General features: G+C 57.5%; 3 protein-coding genes across 3 annotated transcripts in view; 2 read left to right on the top strand and 1 right to left on the bottom strand.

Moving 5' to 3' along the window:
• Positions 1-2,928, top strand: part of STRADA (STE20 related adaptor alpha) — a 30,490-nt gene extending 27,562 nt beyond the window's left edge. The window contains exon 14 of the mRNA XM_068978521.1: positions 2,879-2,928. The gene's annotated coding sequence lies outside the window, so the exon portion shown is untranslated. The remainder of the gene's footprint in view (positions 1-2,878) is intronic.
• On the top strand, positions 2,059-4,266 carry LIMD2 (LIM domain containing 2). The gene is made up of 5 exons (XM_068978524.1): positions 2,059-2,122; positions 2,879-2,973; positions 3,156-3,200; positions 3,281-3,420; positions 3,492-4,266. The coding sequence occupies exons 2-5, from the start codon at positions 2,932-2,934 to the stop codon at positions 3,649-3,651; spliced, it is 387 nt and encodes a 128-aa protein (XP_068834625.1). The 5' UTR covers positions 2,059-2,122; positions 2,879-2,931; the 3' UTR covers positions 3,652-4,266.
• Positions 4,267-5,820: 1,554 nt separating this feature from the next.
• The window catches only part of MAP3K3 (mitogen-activated protein kinase kinase kinase 3), a 52,488-nt gene continuing 41,477 nt past the window's right edge, over positions 5,821-16,831 (bottom strand). Inside the window, exons 8-16 of the mRNA XM_068976470.1 lie at positions 15,530-15,603; positions 13,615-13,682; positions 13,333-13,425; positions 12,263-12,454; positions 11,595-11,743; positions 10,850-10,981; positions 10,240-10,369; positions 9,707-9,884; positions 5,821-8,516 (exon numbers count right to left, since the gene is read on the bottom strand). Coding sequence (XP_068832571.1) covers positions 8,288-8,516; positions 9,707-9,884; positions 10,240-10,369; positions 10,850-10,981; positions 11,595-11,743; positions 12,263-12,454; positions 13,333-13,425; positions 13,615-13,682; positions 15,530-15,603 — 1,245 coding nt within the window. The 3' untranslated portion in view covers positions 5,821-8,287. The remainder of the gene's footprint in view (positions 8,517-9,706; positions 9,885-10,239; positions 10,370-10,849; positions 10,982-11,594; positions 11,744-12,262; positions 12,455-13,332; positions 13,426-13,614; positions 13,683-15,529; positions 15,604-16,831) is intronic.

The following is a 16,831-nucleotide window of genomic DNA, read 5'->3' as shown; positions in this document are numbered from 1 at the left end:
TCCTCCCCTCCATCCTGGCTGTTGGCCAGGAGTCTGGGCCAGGGGTCAGGGGATGACCTGGGTCTCCTCCACGGTGCTTCCTCCTGACCTCCGTGCGCCGCAGCCGGGCCCCTTCCCCTCCCCGTCCCTCGGGGTGGGCGCCCCTTTAGCCAGATCAGGGAAGTGCCCCTCCCTCTTCCCTGTAGCTGCTTCATCCCCAAGCATGCCCTTGCTTTCCCTTTTCTGAGAAACTATAACAAAACTTTGAAAAAGAAAAATAGAAGACCTCTTACCCAGTTACAGGGGTTAAGGAGAAGGCAGCACTCTGGAGGGAACGGGGAGCCCTGAAATGGAGGGAGTGAGCAGGCCAGCTCACGTTTATTTCCACCCCTCCTGCCCAGCTCTTTTTTTGTTCGTTAAACCTCAAGTTCCCTTTTCTTTGCACCATTATCAGCGTGTTTCTTTCCTCTGGTCTGCTTGCTTCACCTTGCCATCAGCTCATCCTCAGTGCCGAGTGCTGATTCTGTGGGAACCGCTGCAGCTCAGCACACGGATGGTCCTGGGCAGGGCAGGGGGGCTGAGGGGCCAGGTGGTGCCCAGGGGCTAGCCCAGCACTGCTCCCCACACCTCCCAGGGCTTCACCTTTCTCACCTCGCCACAATCCCCTTGAGAATCTGAAGGCAGGTGTGGAACTCGGCGGGAAAAGAGAGGCCCCTTAACAGTTTCAGTTCTCACACACCCCATCCGGGGAGGCCTGAGGGCTGCAGCTCAACCCAAATGTAAATCTTCCTCCAAAGAGGGGCAGGGGTCTAAGGAGAAAAGTGAGCCACAGGGAGGGTGCCCTGAGACAGCCATGGGAACAGCCTGGGGCTGGGGCGCCCGAGGCCTCCCTCTCCCCTGCCAGGCGGGCAGCGCTGAGCCCTTCTGTTCCTGACCAGTGTGTGGGCCTCGCTCTGGAGCCGCTCCTTCTGTTCCTGCCACCATGTGGGCAGGAGCTATGTTTAGGGCTGTGCTTTGTGAAACAGCTTCCAGCCGGATGGCAGGCGCAGCTCAGCAGTCCCTGGCGTCCCTGCAGAGATGCCACGGGGACAGGCTCCCCTGTGCTCCTTGGGGAGCTGAGGAGTTAGGCGCCTGACCTCCTGTGTACCCAGGACTTGCAGTGCCCACCGGCTTGGCCACGGGGACAGGGGTCCAGAGGCCCAGCCTCTGAAGCCAATCCTGCTGCTCGGCTTTGTTACTTGAACAAGTCACTTCAGATCATCAGGCCTTGCTCCCTGTGTCAAATGAGGTTTGGTTGAACCCAGGTTTGCTTGTTTGAAGGCTGGAAATCTTTCTCTGGAGGGGGTCCCCTCGACCTCTCTCAAGCAGCGGTGCCCGCTGGAGCCGGGAGTGAGAGTGACTAAGCCTACGAAGTCGGGCCCCAGAGTCCCTTTGGGACGGCGGCCTCGCGAGGGCTGCAACGGGCGCCGCAGGCGCAGGCTGCCGGGCGCCAGCAGGGGCTGAGGGCTGGTGGCCCCGGGGGCCCCCAGGGTCCTCCCTGTGGCGGGATCGCGTGCCCGGCCGCCCCTGCCGTCTCGGCGTCTGAGGGGGCGTGGGAGCCGCGCGGGGACGCCGGCAGGGCCCACAGAGTGGGGAAATGGAAGCAGCCAAAGGCCAGGCGCGCCCAGTTATCCTTTGCCCCCGCCTCGTCGGGAGCGCCATTTGTCACGCGAGTCGTCTCCACCTGTACTCGTCCCTGCCCCGAGGCCTCCGGCGCGGACCCTCCGGTCCCTGCCTTGGTCCAGAGCAGGCCGACGGGGCGGCGGGTTTCGAGAGGCGGGCGAGCGCGAAGCCGGAGGGGCGGTGCGGAGCGCGGGGTCAGCGCGGGGGGCAGACAAAGGCGGGGGACGCCGAGCGAGGGGAAGACAAAGCGCAGAAAGGGGGTCGGCAGCGGCGCCGGGGCCCCGGAGGCGGCACCGGGCGCGACGGAGCCAATGGGCGGGCGCGGGGCGGGGGCCGGCGGGGGCGGCGCTGCGATAAGGCGGCGGCGGCCGCGGCCGCTCAGGGACCACTGGCAGCGGCGGCAGCTCGCCCCCGCGCGCTCCTCGCACCCGAGGCTTCCCCCGGAGACCGACCCCCGCCCCGCGGCCCAGGCCGGGGCCCGGTGAGACCCGCGGGCGGGCGGGGGAGGGGCCGGCCTCCGGCTCGCGATTCGGGCGGCCCAGGTGGGGGCTGTGGGCGCAAGGGCCGCCGCCCACGGGGTCCCGACGCCGAGCGTCTCAGTCCGTCGCTCTCGCCCGGGGTCCTGAGGCCGGCGTCCATCCCCCGGGCAGGGCTGAGGTCCCCTCGGCTGGGCCCGCCGGGGTCCTGGGTTTGGGGTCCGGTCCACGCGGGTTCGGAGCGGAGGAGCGGGAGGCGGCTCGGCGGGGCGGGGCGGGGCGGGGCGGGTGGCCCAGCCCGCGGGCGCTGTCCAGGGGCTGGGTCCGCCGAGCGGAGCGTACCCGAGGCCCCGCACTGGGCAGCTTCGGGCTGGGGTCAGGCCGGGGCAGCCGCTTCTGGCCGCGGCCCCACTGGGGCCGCCCTCCTCTGACCTCCCCTCGCGCCAGGCGGCGTCCGGGTCCGCGAAGCGTTCGGGAGGCTGCGCGGATCCCCTCCCTGAGCCGCTGCCCGCTAACTCCGCTCCTCCTGGGACACATGGTTCCACTCAGGGACCCCTGCCCCCTGGGGAGCCGCGTGGAGGCCGAGCGGGCGAAACGGGGGGTGGGTGAGGGGCGGAAGTGGCAAGACCCAGAGCAACAGGAAATGACTTAGGGAAAGTCCCAACCACAGCCCCCCAGCCCCCTGCCTGTAAACACCTCTACCCCCACCCTGCAGGCTGGGAAGGGCTTGTAGGGCCCCCCCAACCGACTTCCCCTTGCAGAACCCAGCGGGTGCCGCGTCTCCACTCGGGGCCTCCATCGCCTCCAACGAGCCATGTTCCAGGCCGCCGGAGCCGCCCAGGCGACCCCCTCCCATGTAGGTGCTCAGCCGGGGTGGGAGGGCACTCCATCCCTGCAGGTGTCTGGCCTGAGCGTGAAGGGACAGGAGCGGCCTGTTTGCGGGTCTCCCTCCCCTTCCCCCTTGAGTGTCCCTGGGATCTGGGCTGGTGATGGTCTAGGGCCCTCCTCAACTGACCCTGCGCCACCGCCCTCTCTCAGGAAGCCAAAGGTGGCGGTTCCAGCAGCACGGTTCAGCGCTCCAAGGTAGGGCTCCGAGGCTGGGCTGTGCAGGGAGGAAGGGGTGGGCGCCGGTCAGGCTCCTGATGGCGTCTCTCCTGGAACAGTCCTTCAGCCTTCGGGCCCAGGTGAAGGAGACCTGCACTGCCTGCCAGAAGACCGTGTACCCCATGGAGCGGCTGGTGGCCGACAAGCTCATCTTCCACAGCTCTTGCTTCTGCTGCAAGCACTGTCACACCAAGCTCAGGTGCGCCCCGCCCTGACCCCGCCCCAGCCCTCCTGGCCCGGCCTGACCTGACCAGTGTTCTGCTTCTGCAGCCTGGGCAGCTACGCGGCACTGCACGGGGAGTTCTACTGCAAGCCCCACTTCCAGCAGCTGTTCAAGAGCAAAGGCAACTACGACGAAGGCTTTGGTCGGAAGCAGCACAAGGAGCTCTGGGCCCACAAGGAGGTGGACCCTGGCACCAAGACAGCCTGAGGCCCCTCTGGCTGTCCACTCCCTCCTCCCCCCACAGAGGGCCTGGAGCCGGCAGCGGGAACAGTGGGAGAGAGACTGGACGGCCGGGCCCCGGGTGAGGGTGGAAAGAGGATGAGGCCATTTTGCTCAGGCAGAGGGTTGCAGGGGCAGGGCTCTGCTCTGGGATGCCTTCCTTCTTTCTCAGCCAGTCGGGGTTCGGGAACCAGGATTGGGGTTTGCTCACATACCTACTTCCTGTTTCTTTCAGCCTACCCCACCTCACCCCAGGGCCCCCCTGGGAGGCCCTCAAATTCAGCTTCCCTATCTAGGTGCCTTTTCTCCAGCAAGGAGTCAGCATGCCCCCTCAGGGTCCCAAGCTCCCTCACTGCCACCCAGGGGCCTGTGTGGCCCCCACGTCTCCCCATCTACCTCTGCCCTTAGCCTGGTCCTGAGCCATGGAGACCGGAGGAAGGTGAGCCGGAGTGCCCCCTGCTGGGCCTCTCCAAATGTCCCCCAGGACCCAGTGGGGGAGGGGAGGGGAACTGGAACAGCCCCCTCCACCTGCAGAGGTGAGGCAGGGCATGCCTGTTAGGGCCGGGACCACGCCACAGTGCGGAAGAAAGCACCCGCCAGGCTGAGAGCCACAGGGACTGGTGGGGGCTGGCGGGGCCGCATTCCCCCTCCTCCCACTTCTGCCGGTTTTGACTGTTGTCTGTTGTAATCAATCCTATTTTAAACGTGTTTTGACAGATTCTGACTCTGTATTATATGGCCGATGGGGGGGGGGGGTCGGTTTGTGGCAGGAAGGAAACACCACAAAGAGGTGAAGGGGAAGAGCATCAGGCCAACGCACTCCTGGCCTTGATTGGTGGCAGCGGCTGGTGGTTAGGGTGATGGGTGTCAGGGATCTTATCAGGCAGCCTGAGAAAAGGGGGTGTTCTTCCCGACCAGGTCTCCATGTTGCCAAACTCAGTGAGTCTGAGGACTGAACCCCACTGGGTCTCAGCCCGCGTTGCCCAAGGTCGGGCTGTCAGCGGGTGACGGTGCTGAGCCTCACTGCACTTCTGCTGAGTCCTTACCTAGATCCTGTTTGTCCTGGCAATCAGGCAGGGATGGTGTGAACCAGCGGATCCAAGTGTCCAAGAGCTTAGTCTATATGCCCTTTCCTCAGCAAGGAGTCAGTGTGCCCCTTCAGGGTCCCTCTTCCTTCTGCTTTTCCAGCTCCAGGGAATGGGGCACTCGGTCACCATCCCAAGTAGTCGAAGGAGAAACAGCTCTTCTGCTTCTCTCGGGGACACCAGTTTACAGTGAAACAAACGAGGAGGACCTAAGACCCCACCCCTCAGAATACAGACAGGAAGTCTGGACTGTCCTGCCCCAGACCCGACTGTCTTGGTTTCCCCCAGCTGACTGGACTGTGTAAATTGGCAGAACAAGCAGGCAGACTCCTAGGGGATTACCCGACCCTAACCCTATGCAAGTCTTTAAGCTCCTAAGTGACCTCGTGCCCACAGAACAGGGCAGGAAGCAGGGCCTCGAGCTCCGGTGGTAGACAGGCCACTGTGCTGTGTTGCCCTTGGAAGTGACAGAGCTAACAGGAAGCACAGTCGGCACTCAGCCTGGGTCCTCAGAGTATGAGGGGAATGCGGAGAGCCTCACTCAGGGCAGCTCTTAACTTCTGCACCAGAGGCCTCAGCTGGGGACGAGGACGGTCTTCCTCTGCTCAGAGCTAAGCAACAGCATCAGATCACCCAAGAAGAGAGGTGGCTCGTGGCGGTACCTGCCCCGCAAGGATGTGACTCCAGTCAGCAAGGACTTCCCGGGGCTGGGAGTAGTGGGTGCTACAGAAGTCCTGGGAACTGAGCCACAGTGATGCCCAAGCCGGGTGAGCTGACAGTGTCACCTCAGGAAGTCAGCTGTGGTAGGACCACCCTCAGTAGATCTCCGAGGATTTAGGGAGGAAGAGAGGGTGCCACCTCTGAGCTAGCAGCGGTACCAGCCAAGTCCCAGCAACCCAGGACCCCTCTGGGAGTCATTTCAAGTTCTCTGCTGAGGGACACAAGCTTGTTGACAGGCAGCATAACCTGGTCTCTCCCAGGTACTTATTGCCTCCACCCCACAACCAAAAGCACTGCCACAGGACCCCTTGAGTATAAATGATCCCTTTTATTGTAAGTAATGCACGACACTGGCCTGGCTTTGCACTGCAAGCCCTCGGTCAAGATATAGTCAAATAACTATGGCCGCAGGTTCTTCTGCACGATCCACAATTCAGACACACAGAGCTGGGGTGGGCAGGAGGGCAGTGGAGAGTGGACTGTCCTCAGCCCTGGCCTCTCCATGTTGGGTTGGCCAAGGCCGACATACCCCACGGAATGATAAGCAAATGGTGGCATGGCCCTTCCCACAGCCAGCCTGGGGCTGCTAGGAGATGGCCCTTCAGATCCTTTGGGCCAGGCCATCCTAGGCCCCACAACTTTTCATCTGGATTATTTAATAAAAAAACAATAAATTAAAATTAAGCAACAGCTTGGTCCTGAGGATGCTGAGCCAGCATGTCCACAGTTTTTGGCACAAAAAAAAAAAAAAAAAAATTCAGGGTCTTGTTTTTTTGGAGTGTAGGATTTGTTGGCTTTCTGGCAAATTCATTTTAAAAAACACATTCCCTGTGAGGTAAGACCCCGGGGGTGGGGCTCTGTGAGAGCCTGAACCTGGGACACAGAGTCGTCTCATCTGGCACCGGCACCACTTTCCTGTTGGGGTCGGGGCCCCAAGAAGAATGCTACAGCCATTAGGACGGGGATGTGGAGAGGCCGAGCTGCCAATCGGCAGCTTTGGTCGAGACAAGGGGCCGGCCCCCTCCCTAGGCAAGAGCCGAGGTGGAGGCAGGAGCATCGCTCACTGTCTTCAGAGGGCCCGGCTGGGGTGCCTAACGGGGGCCCCTGGGGGGCAAGGATGGAAACGGGCCCAGGCCCAACTGGCACCGTGCAACACACATTCCTGCAAAACCAGCTGCTTTCGTTTGCTCTTCTCTCTCTCGAGGCGTCCACCTGTAACAGTCTAGAATTGATATATATAAAAACCATCAAATATGATCTGAGATATAAATTAACAAGTACAAAGCCTCACATTACATGATGTGAAAAGGCTAAAAACAGCGATAGAAACTACATTCATAAAAGTGCATCGTCAACATACAACGAAGGCTTTGGCTTGTTCTGGTGCCCGTGGGGGAGTGGGCATGGCTGGCAATGAGCTGCCTGGCACAAATCCCCAGCTCCTTGGAGACACCCATCCCTGGGCACTGGCTTTTTTTTTTTTTTTTTTCCTCTTTTAACAACAACTCCCAAGGAAACTGGGTGTTGAGAGGGAGGAGCTCTAGCAATAGGCACATTTTGGAGGGGAGGGGCCGGAAGAAAGGACCAGCGCCCAGGCTGAGGTAAATAAGGCCAACTCTAAGCTGCTTGAAGATACTGGCTCCCTGACCCCTGCTGCCATTCCTCCCCCAGGGGAGCGAGAAGGGAAAGGGGCTGAGACCTCGTGGGGATGGGCGAGGCTGGCCACGGAGGAGCAGAGCTGGAGGTTCCAGACACAGGTGGTGGCATCACACAGGCTTTCCCTTCTACCAGGCAGAGCCCTGGGCTAGCAGGTCACAACTCGCAGACAGCCTGATACAACTCCCCGGCCTGCGGAGCGCTCCGCTCAGGGTAGCCAGCCGGCTCAGATGCCCTCACCGTACTGTCTGTCTTCCTTTCTGCTCCGGTGGGGGAACAGGTGCCAGCCAGGAGCACAAGGCCTGGGGCGATGACCCTCAGCTCTTTCCAAGCTGGCCCAAGGCCCCAGCCCACAGCAGGGGCACTCAGAGCCCAGAGGGCACATGAAGTCTCCAGTTTAGAAACTGGGTACAGCGTAAGAGTGACTCCAACTTGTAAAACACAGACAATTGCATTGACAAAACCGGGTCTCCCCTCAGGGGGGTAGTTCCACATCTCAGGCCCCTGCTTGAGGGTGGGGGTGGGGGGCAGGGTCATGGGGGCAGGCAGGACAGGCTCCTCCTTCCCTGAATAAGGCAGCATAACAGTTGCTTCATTCATCTTTGGTAAAGGACAGGGGCTGGCAAAGCTGGCCTGGGGCTCCAGGGAGAGGGCCGCCCCGGCCTCTGCTCTCCATTGGCTGTGGGGTGCTGGGCTTTACCTCAGGCTTGGGTGGGCTCATCCAGCCCAGAGATGCCCTGGTGGTCTCCAGACATGGGGAGGAGAAACAAAGTAACACTCTGAAAGAAAGTAACACTATTCAGACCCTTGTGTCCATCCTGTGCCCCAGACTCTCTGAGGTCTGGTGCTGATGGCCATGTCAAGACACAGCCCCAAGGGTGGGGCCCTGGATGCCTCGCACACTGTTCCAGCTCCTTCCCCCCTCCAGGCTGAGCTGAGGACGCTGGCGCTTCGGGTCTGGCAGGCTGGGAGCTCCCAGTCCATGAGGCTGCAGCTACCCTCCCTGGCCCCGGGCCCCAGCAGCAAAACGGCACAGACAACGCTGGCTGGACTCAGCTCCGTGGTCCGTGGCCCTGCCTGGGAGAAGCAGCAACTTTGCTGAGCCCCCAGCAGCCCCTTGCCCCTGCAGAAGGGGCGGCCAGCAGCAGTGTGGCCTTGAGAGCTCAGTACACGAGCTGTGCAAAGTGGTGTGTGAGCAGCTCCTCGGCCGAAGGTCTCTGGCGGGCTTCCACAAAAATGCGCCTCAGGAAGTCCCGGCCGTGCTCAGAGATGTGGGAGGGCAGCTGAGGGTTGGTGGGCTGGGTGGCGATCTTGAAAATGGCAGCCATGGCTTCATACTCTGCCCAAGGTGGTTTCTCTGTCAGCATCTCCACCACTGTGCAGCCCAGGCTCCTGGAGAGAGAGAACCCCTGTGTCACCCCGCAGCCAGCCCCAAGCTCCCAGCCGCCGTGCACACTGCTGTGAAAGGAGCTGCCTTTCTCGAAACACACTGAGGCAGGATGGGCCAGGCTGGGGGCTAACACCCCTGAAGAGAGCGTCCATGGCCAGAAGAGTTTTCACAGCCCCGTCAACCTCGTCCACGTGGGCTTCATCAACCTGCACCCAGCCGGCTGCTTCCTGATGCCGGGGGGGAGCCACTGAGCATGTGCAGAAAATGCTCTGAAATAACGGTACTGGTTTCCTACTGCTGCTCTAACAGTGACCACAAACCCAGTGGCATAAAAAAGCAGCCTAAGTGTGTTATTGCTATGGAGGTCAGACATCTAAGGGCAGTCTCACTGGGCTGAAGTCAGTGGGCCAGTCAGGACAGTTCCTCGTGGAGGCTCTCAGAGGAAAGCCCATCTCCTGGCCTCTTCCCACTCCTAGAGGCTGCCTGCGTTCTCGGCTCATGGCTCCTTTCTTGTCTCACACCAACTTCTTGTTTCCTTTGTCACACCTCTTACTACTCACTCTAATCTCTTGCCTCTCTTTTATAAGGACCTTTATGAGTACTGGGGCCATCTGGATAATCCAGGATCATCTCATTTCAAAATTCTTAAAAATCACTCTGCAAAGGCCCTACTGCCACATAAGGTTAACACTTACTCATCCCTTTGGGATTAGGCCATGGACATCTTCAGGGACCACTATTCCTCCCGCCACAGTAACATTATAAGAGGAAGGGATGCTCTCATAACTTTCAGGACCTTTCAGAGGATGGACACAAAATTAGAGCAGCTGCAAGCCATCTGAGCACTAGTAGAGGGAGCCAAAGCCTACTACTGCTGCTTAGAGACCCATCCAGGCCTTCAGATGGGATCCGAGCTCTTTCAAGGATTTAGCAAACACCCCAGGGATGTTTACCATGGCCTAAGTTCTCAGCAATAACAAACAGTTGCTGTTGAGAGTGAAAACACAACACATCTGCTGTGTGTATTGCTGCAGACCACCCCTGCCCACAGGGAGCCTGAAACCTGGCCTCGCTGGCCAGAGGCCACCCTCACTCTTGCCACACTGCAGAGCCCTCAGCCCCATTTCTAAGCTGGAACCACTATAGCCCAGACCGGGAGACGAGGGTCCCAGCATGTCCCCAGCACACTCACCACACGTCTGCCTTCCTTCCGTAGCCCTCACCGCTGATCACCTCGGGGCTCATCCAGTAGGGAGTGCCAGTGACTGAGCGCATGCCCGTGCCGGACATGCAGATGGTTTGCAGGCGCTTGCTGGCCCCAAAGTCCCCCAGCTTCACATTCCCAGCAGAGTCTCGCAGGATGTTGGCTCCTAAGGCGTGCAAGGGCAGAGGCTGCAGCCCTAGACCCCTGGCCACCATCCTCCGTCTGTCCCTCCCTCCCAGTCCAAAGGGCTGCTGGGTAGGATGGGGGCCTTGTGAGCTGGAATGAAACTGCACAGAGCAAACAGGCTAGTGGTAGGAGGCATCTGCCCTACAGCAGTGAACAATCACCACAGCCAGCATCTGCAGAGCCCTTCACTGTGTTTCCCCAAATCACTTAACTGATCTTTATACCAGTCCCCCAAGGAAGCCATTAGGGTTTCACTTTTCAGAAAGCTCACAACAACCAGGTGGAGAGTCCCTGAGTTCCCAGGTCATGGGGAGCCCAGAGCCTGCCCCGCTCACCCTTGATGTCCCGGTGAACAATCATGTTGCTGTGCAGGTAGGACATGCCTTCCAGTATCTGCCGGGTGTACTTCCGGGTCACGCTCTCTGTCAGAGCACCGTAGGCCTTCAGCTGGTCTTTCACTGAACCCTAAAGCCACAGGAGTCAGAGGGGTCACTGCAGGAAGGAGGAGGGAAGGGGGCATGGCTACTTCCAGCCCCCAGTGCTCACCGAGGGACTGAGGTCCAGTCCCCATCTGTGACAGGCCAGGCACTTGACTAAGGGCTGTCAGTCAGCTTGGAGAAACATATGAGACAGCCCTTCCCTTAGGCCAGGGTGACCCAAACCCAGAAGGGAGGTCTGTGTGCTCCACGTAAAGGTAGTACCTACTGGACAGTGCAGCTGCCCTGTAAGCCTCAGGTCAGAAGAGCCTGGGACGATTCTCACCCCACACCATCACTGCAGCTAGACGCAGGGCCTGCTGACTCCACGTCCTGCCCCTCCCTCGCCTTTCCCCTGGAGCCTCTGGAGTCTCAGGTGACCAGACTCATGTCACAGGGGCCCCTCGCCACAGCCCCAGTGCCATGACAGTGCCTCTCTTGCTGTCCGCCTGCATCACGGGGCACATACCCCTGGCATGTACTCCATGAAGATGGTCAGGGTCTTCTCGGCACGGTCCCGCAGGCAGCCATAGTACTGCACTATGCGCTCATGCTGCAAGTTCTTCAGCAGCTGGATCTCGCACTCCAGAGCACTCACCTCCTGGGAAGGGGCCCAGTGTCACCGAGGCTGGCAGGCCTCCGCTCTACCTGCCTGGCGTCAGCTCAGCTTGCCCTAGCCAGTGGCCTCAGAGGAGCCCATCTGCCGTGGGAGCTTCGGCTGGAGAAAACGGGGAATGTCTCGACTGTCTGGCGCTTACCCACAATGCTGGCTAAGCCGTGGGACTGGGCACTCCCGTGCTGGAAGACAGCAGATGGTGGGGTGGGAGATGGGTTTGTGGGTGCAGTTAAGGAGTTCAGGTAACTGCTGAATTTGTCCACTCAAACTGGAGTGAAGGCCACAGCCCAAGCTAAGCTCCAAAGACAGGGTCCTTCCTGGCTCAGGGGCTGGGAGAGAGAGGCATCTGTCTGCTGAGGTGGGGGTTGGGGGGCAGGAGCTGCTCGTTGTGGCACTGGCCATCCAAACCAGTCTGGGTGGTTAGGTACTTTGACACCAACTAATCTCTCCCTAGGACCGGGGTAGATGGTAAAGGAGCTTGGGAGGAAGAATGATGGGAGAAACAACCTGTAGCATCTCAAGCAATTAGTCTGTGCAACAAGACAGGCATTTTGTTGAGAAGGAGGAATTGGAAGTCAGACCATAGGGAAGGCAGTACCTTGCTTGTCTCAGGACTGTCTGGGTCAAACTGCACCTGCTTGGAAGCAAGTTCTCGTCCGGTGTCCACATCATAGCACAAATAGACCCTGCCAAAGGCACCCTGGCCTAGGAGCTTCCCCCGGCGCCAATTAATGGGGGCACTGGGAGCTACAGGAGAACAGAAGGAAAGAGCATCAGAGTTTACACACTTATTTCCCGACATCCTGCCTCACTGTCCGAAGGCCCGAGCTGCCCCTCACCCGGCATCATCACACCTCAGCACAGCATCTCCACCCTCACCTGGAACAGGCTCAGGGTCCTGGCCAATCAGACCTCAAGGCCCATGCCCTGAGAAGCACAAGACTGGCTAAAATCATGGGTAAATGCTTATCTGAACTGATTAAACACCTTCATACTTCCAAGGCCCCCGATAGCTCATTCTGTCAGGGAGTAAGGAGATCACTCTTCAGTTTAAATGTGGAGAAACTAAAGGCCAGAGAGGAGTGCCTCATCACGCAGTGGGGTGAGGACTAAGGTCCAGGGGGTCTGCGGCCCCTCAGGCTCTTCCCCTGGGTACGGATGGGCCAGGGCAGCCACCCGCCGAGCCCAACAGCCCATTGGACTCGCTGGCCCCCCACCCTAAGCATCCCCTAGGCAGGCCCTCCCCAGCCAGGGCACACTGCTCACACTTGGTGGGCACACTCCTCTCCTGCACAGAGAGGGCATTCTCGCTGTCAGCGCTCCGCAGGCGCCCACGGGGGTCCAGGTACTGCACCGCCAGGCCCAGGTTCTCGCCATTTGTACTCAGGGAGCGGCTCGAGGGCACCAGGGTGAACAGGTTGCCTTGATGACGCCGTATTCGGGGAAATGTTCTTCTGCCTGAAGGGGTGCAGGGGCCAGAGAAGAGCAAGTCAGAACCCTGAGCACAAGGCCAAATGTGCCAACCAGGTCATAACACCAGCTCCAGTCCATCCTCTCTTCCCTCCCACCTGACTCTGGCCAGAATGGCTGATGTCTCAAGCATCCTGAGGATCAGGACAAAAGTAGGAATCAGCAAGCAGCCAAGGGGTTTAGGGAAACCAGCCAAAGGGAAAGCGCAGGGCTGGCCCTCATGCCCCACAACACCGTGGGGCCAACCCATGGCTGCTCTCTGTTTTCCTTGGCATCGTAACCCTACACCTCTGTGGACGCTCCATTCCGTTTGCTGCCTGAGGCAGAAGAGGGCAGTGGAGAGTTGGCGCCTGGAGCACTCCGTGCCCTCAGACAAAGGACTGAGTTCCTGGAGGCAGTATCCATCTACAATACCATCCTCCTTTTGAGATCAGCCCTAGAATTTCCTTGGAAGGAATGATGCTAAAGCTGAAACTCCAGTACTTTGGCCACCGCATGCGAAGAGTTGACTCATTGGAAAAGACGCTGATGCTGGGAGGGATTGGGGGCAGAAGGAGAAGGGGACGACCGAGGATGAGATGGCTGGATGGCATCACTGACTCGATGGACGTGAGTCTGAGTGAACTCCGGGAGTTGGTGATGGACAGGGAGGTCTGGCGTGCTGTGATTCATGGGGTCGCAAAAGAGTCGGACACGACTGAGCGACTGAACTGAACTGAACTGAACTTTTTAAAAAACCCTGACTCTACTGCCTCAAGCCTGGATGCAGTTCCTCAGGAAACGTGGGGCCTGGAGTGCCTCGGCCGCCCCCTTCCGGTGTCTGTTCCTGAGGTGGCCAGCAGGGGGCAGCGTAGAGGCGCACTCACCATCATTGTAGTCCTTGTGGTGCATGGACACGTGGTAGCGCCGGGGGTAGGTGCCACCTTTGACCCCTTTGTCATAGAGCGGAGTTTCCCGATCTGAGGAAGAGAGAGGGGTCACTGGCTGCCCGACAGGCCCTGGTGAGTGCCTCAGGGGAGCCTCCAGGTCACCTGAGACCTCAGAGCAGCAGGCCCCAGGAAGAGTAAATACAGCCCTGGCTTCTCATCCCCCCTGAGCTGTCCAGGGCAGACACCTCGCAGTGCTCACCCACCCTCTGCAGAACTCACCCGAGAATTCCTGTCTGTTGTCTGGGAAGCTCTGGGCTCGCGACATTCGTGATTTCCGGAAGGATGGGCTAGAAAAACAAAATGAATCACATAGCAGATTTCAGGGTCCCTCCAAAGTAGCTCACCAGGTCAGAGGGCAGGATACCCAGACACACTGCTTTTTCTGACTCCTTTCCACCCATGTCATTATACAGTAGGAAGCAGAGCTCAAGAGAACTTTCCTATGCTTCCTTTCTCTTCACTAGTCTGAGGCCCACATCTGACAGGACCCTGCATAATGAGGCCCTCCAGTGCTCCCGATTTCCACTGGGGGGCAGAGTGCTGTCTCTTACCCTTTCCTCCCACTCTGGTAACAGGAAGAATGCAAACGATCCCTTGCTCAGGGCAGTCATAAAAACAGTAATAACATCCAGGATCTTCCTTTCAGACTAATCATCACTATCCCCTCTTAGAGATATGGAAAACTGAGGAACAGAGAGGTTAATGGACTTGTCCAAAGCATTCGACTAATATTTGGTGGAGTTGGGTCTATATGGCTCAAGGTCCCATGAAGGGAAGATGAAAGCTCTGACCTTCAGTTATGCTGGGCCCCAAGGAAGTAAGTCCAGGTCACTGAGTCTGACTCCCAAGGAGATGAAAACAAACCATTGGAGGGGGCCACAGGAAAAACTCAAGAATCAAGAGAGTCATCTTTACCAGCATCCACCTGAACGGTCCTTTTGCCTCATGTGTGAGTGCCTTTGGAGAAGATCAAAACTCAGAAACTCTCAAGGCAGTGGTGCAGGGACTGTCCTCTACTTCCCAACTGCCAGACTTTTTGTGGTCCTGTCCCACACCTCCCCTCCCCACCAGCGTGGCCACAAAACTCAGAAGAGAGTTCACAGCCACAGTTAGTCCCTGTCCTGGAAGAGCCCTCAGTTTGCAGCAACAACTCTGGGACTTTTACCAGTGCCTTCTTGCTCTTCTGCTTGGAAAGCCTAAAATAAGGCTTCAAATTGGATGCCAACAAGCAACTGTAACTGTGCTCTATGACACCTGGAGGGAGACCACGCTCATCAGAGCACAGATCTGTTAGAAGAGACACAGTACAGACATGGCCAGGGTCAAAGGTGATTGTCCGTATGAGCAATTAATCAGTTCCACAAAGAGAAGAAAACCCTCCGAACTGTTCAGTGGCCTCTGACCACAGCCCTAAGCCCAGCCAGACATGGTCAAAATGTGCTCCTGGGCATGATGAGGTCAAAGAGAGAGACTGGCTGGATCAATGCCAAAGCCATCTCTAAACACCCCTGCTGACTGACGAACCAGCTCCACAGACTATGGGGTGTGTAAAGGACAGCACTTGTTCCCTCCCAAAGTGTAATAAGAACACAGCTGGTGCATAAGATTACACACCAAGCAGGCAGCGTGGTAAGCTAGGCAGTCTGGATTATTTTGTTTTCTGGTTTTTATACCCCAGTTTCTTTTTCCACCAGAAACACTTGGAGGAAAGAAAAAAATGAAATTAAACCTACAGGTAATAATTCAATCTTGTCCCCAAAACACCGAAGGTCCACTGCTTCTCAGTCCAGACCTCAGCAATGAGGCCAGGGTTACCATGTATTATGTGGGAAGTCAAAACACATAAAAAGTGCTGGAAACAACGGAGCCAGCATTTCTCCATGTGAGCTGCTATTATGACCTATTACATCCATCTAATTATACAAACAGAACATTCTCCTGGTGTTTGGAAAATTAAGGAGAGGGCTCGGAATGCTAGCGAGAAGTTTCTTTCCCAAAAGCATGAGGTTCTAGCCATGGGCCTGCAGACCAGTGTCTAGTTCAGGGACACACACACTAGCTAACTCTACTTCCTTAGCTCATCAGTTCCAAAAATGCCTGTGCACCAACTCCCGAACTAGCTACAATCCCATACCTGTCTGCTGACCTGTCCAAGGACTGGCAGCTTCCCGACAAGGAGTTTTCAGCACTGCTCAGAGGATCCAGCATCTGCAAGGCAAGGCATACAGTAAAGCCCCAGCCCCAGCCCCAGCCAGGTACCCAGCCAAGACCAGCAAACGGTCCTTTTTTTTCTCCCCAAATATAAAAGTGCCCTTTCTCTGCCTGGGCAGTGGGAAGAATGGTTAGGCAGGTACCGTTCTCCCCCACAGTCTGAAAGGCAAGTTTCCAGGAGTGAGAAAAATGCCTGGCTGGCATCCCAAGGCGCTCTGCCAGGACAGCAAAGCAGAGACGCTGCTTCTCTGGTTGGCATTTTCTTGGCTTGTGAATGCTGGAGCCTGGTGCTGGAGACGGTACTACCCTGCAGAGGCTTCCAGTGTGTGTGGGTAGGACGGTGATGCTTCTGTTTACACTCCATAATTTATAATTTACAAAGACAAGGAGTGTCCTCGTTTCACAGATGAGCCACTGCAGGTCTGGAAAGGGGAGGAGTATTGTCTGAAGTCACGAAACAAGTCAGTGCACAACTGACACAGAATTCAAGTTTCCCGGTTCCTGGTTCTCAGGCAGGGCCAACAGGTACCTATGTGAGTTGAAACGTTTCGCTGGCCCTTGGTCAAATGCAGTAACAAAAAGCCTTCAGATTAGCCTTTTATCCAACTGATCTCCCTTCATTTTGCTTGGGGGCGGGGGGGGGGGGGGGCAGTGAAGGGGTTTGTTCACTGTCAGAGAACTCATTATCTGAGATCCAAAGTCAAGCATTACATAGAGAAGCAGAGTATCAGAACTATGAGAATCCATGAACAACTTTCATAAAATTGGTTTCCAAGTCAAATGATCTCTTCCCATTTAATGCTGGAGACCATCTCACCCATAATTTCACCCGTATATTGTCATATGTGATTTTTTTAAAACTGCCAATCAAGGCAAATTAATTGCAAAGTAAAATCCCCAAAATCTTGCTAAGGAGATAAGATTTCCCCAAGTGGATAAAACCAACATGGGAAAGAATTGCTCCCAATCCAGAAAGTACATATTTGGCAAAGTTAGGTCAGATAACGGAAGAGAGAACAAGCAAGAATAACAACATGACAGGTGTGATGAAGGAGAAGAATACCAAAGGTTTAAGAGAGGCCACTGGAAAACACACTGAACCCCGTGAAGGTTTCTGTTTAAAATAAAAAAAGGACCCTCTTTTCGGGACTTGCCCTGGTGGTCCCGTGGTTAAGACTCCATGCTTTCGTTGCAGGGGACATGGGTTCGATCCCCAGTGGAACTA

The sequence above is a fragment of the Capricornis sumatraensis genome, chromosome 8 (assembly GCF_032405125.1).
Source record: "Capricornis sumatraensis isolate serow.1 chromosome 8, serow.2, whole genome shotgun sequence".
Classification (NCBI taxonomy): domain Eukaryota; kingdom Metazoa; phylum Chordata; class Mammalia; order Artiodactyla; family Bovidae; genus Capricornis; species Capricornis sumatraensis.
The sequence above is the reverse complement of the archived record's forward strand: the minus strand, read 5'-3'. Positions and strand labels throughout refer to the sequence as shown.

Excerpts from the sequence above, each read along its gene's own strand:
- LIMD2 (XM_068978524.1), top strand. The coding sequence starts at position 2,932 with ATGTTCCAGGCCGCCGGAGCCGCCCAGGCGACCCCCTCCCAT. Across the intron at positions 3,201-3,280 it reads GCACGGTTCAGCGCTCCAAG|TCCTTCAGCCTTCGGGCCCA; the intron begins GTAGGGCTCCGA and ends CTCCTGGAACAG. Across the intron at positions 3,421-3,491 it reads CACTGTCACACCAAGCTCAG|CCTGGGCAGCTACGCGGCAC; the intron begins GTGCGCCCCGCC and ends CTGCTTCTGCAG.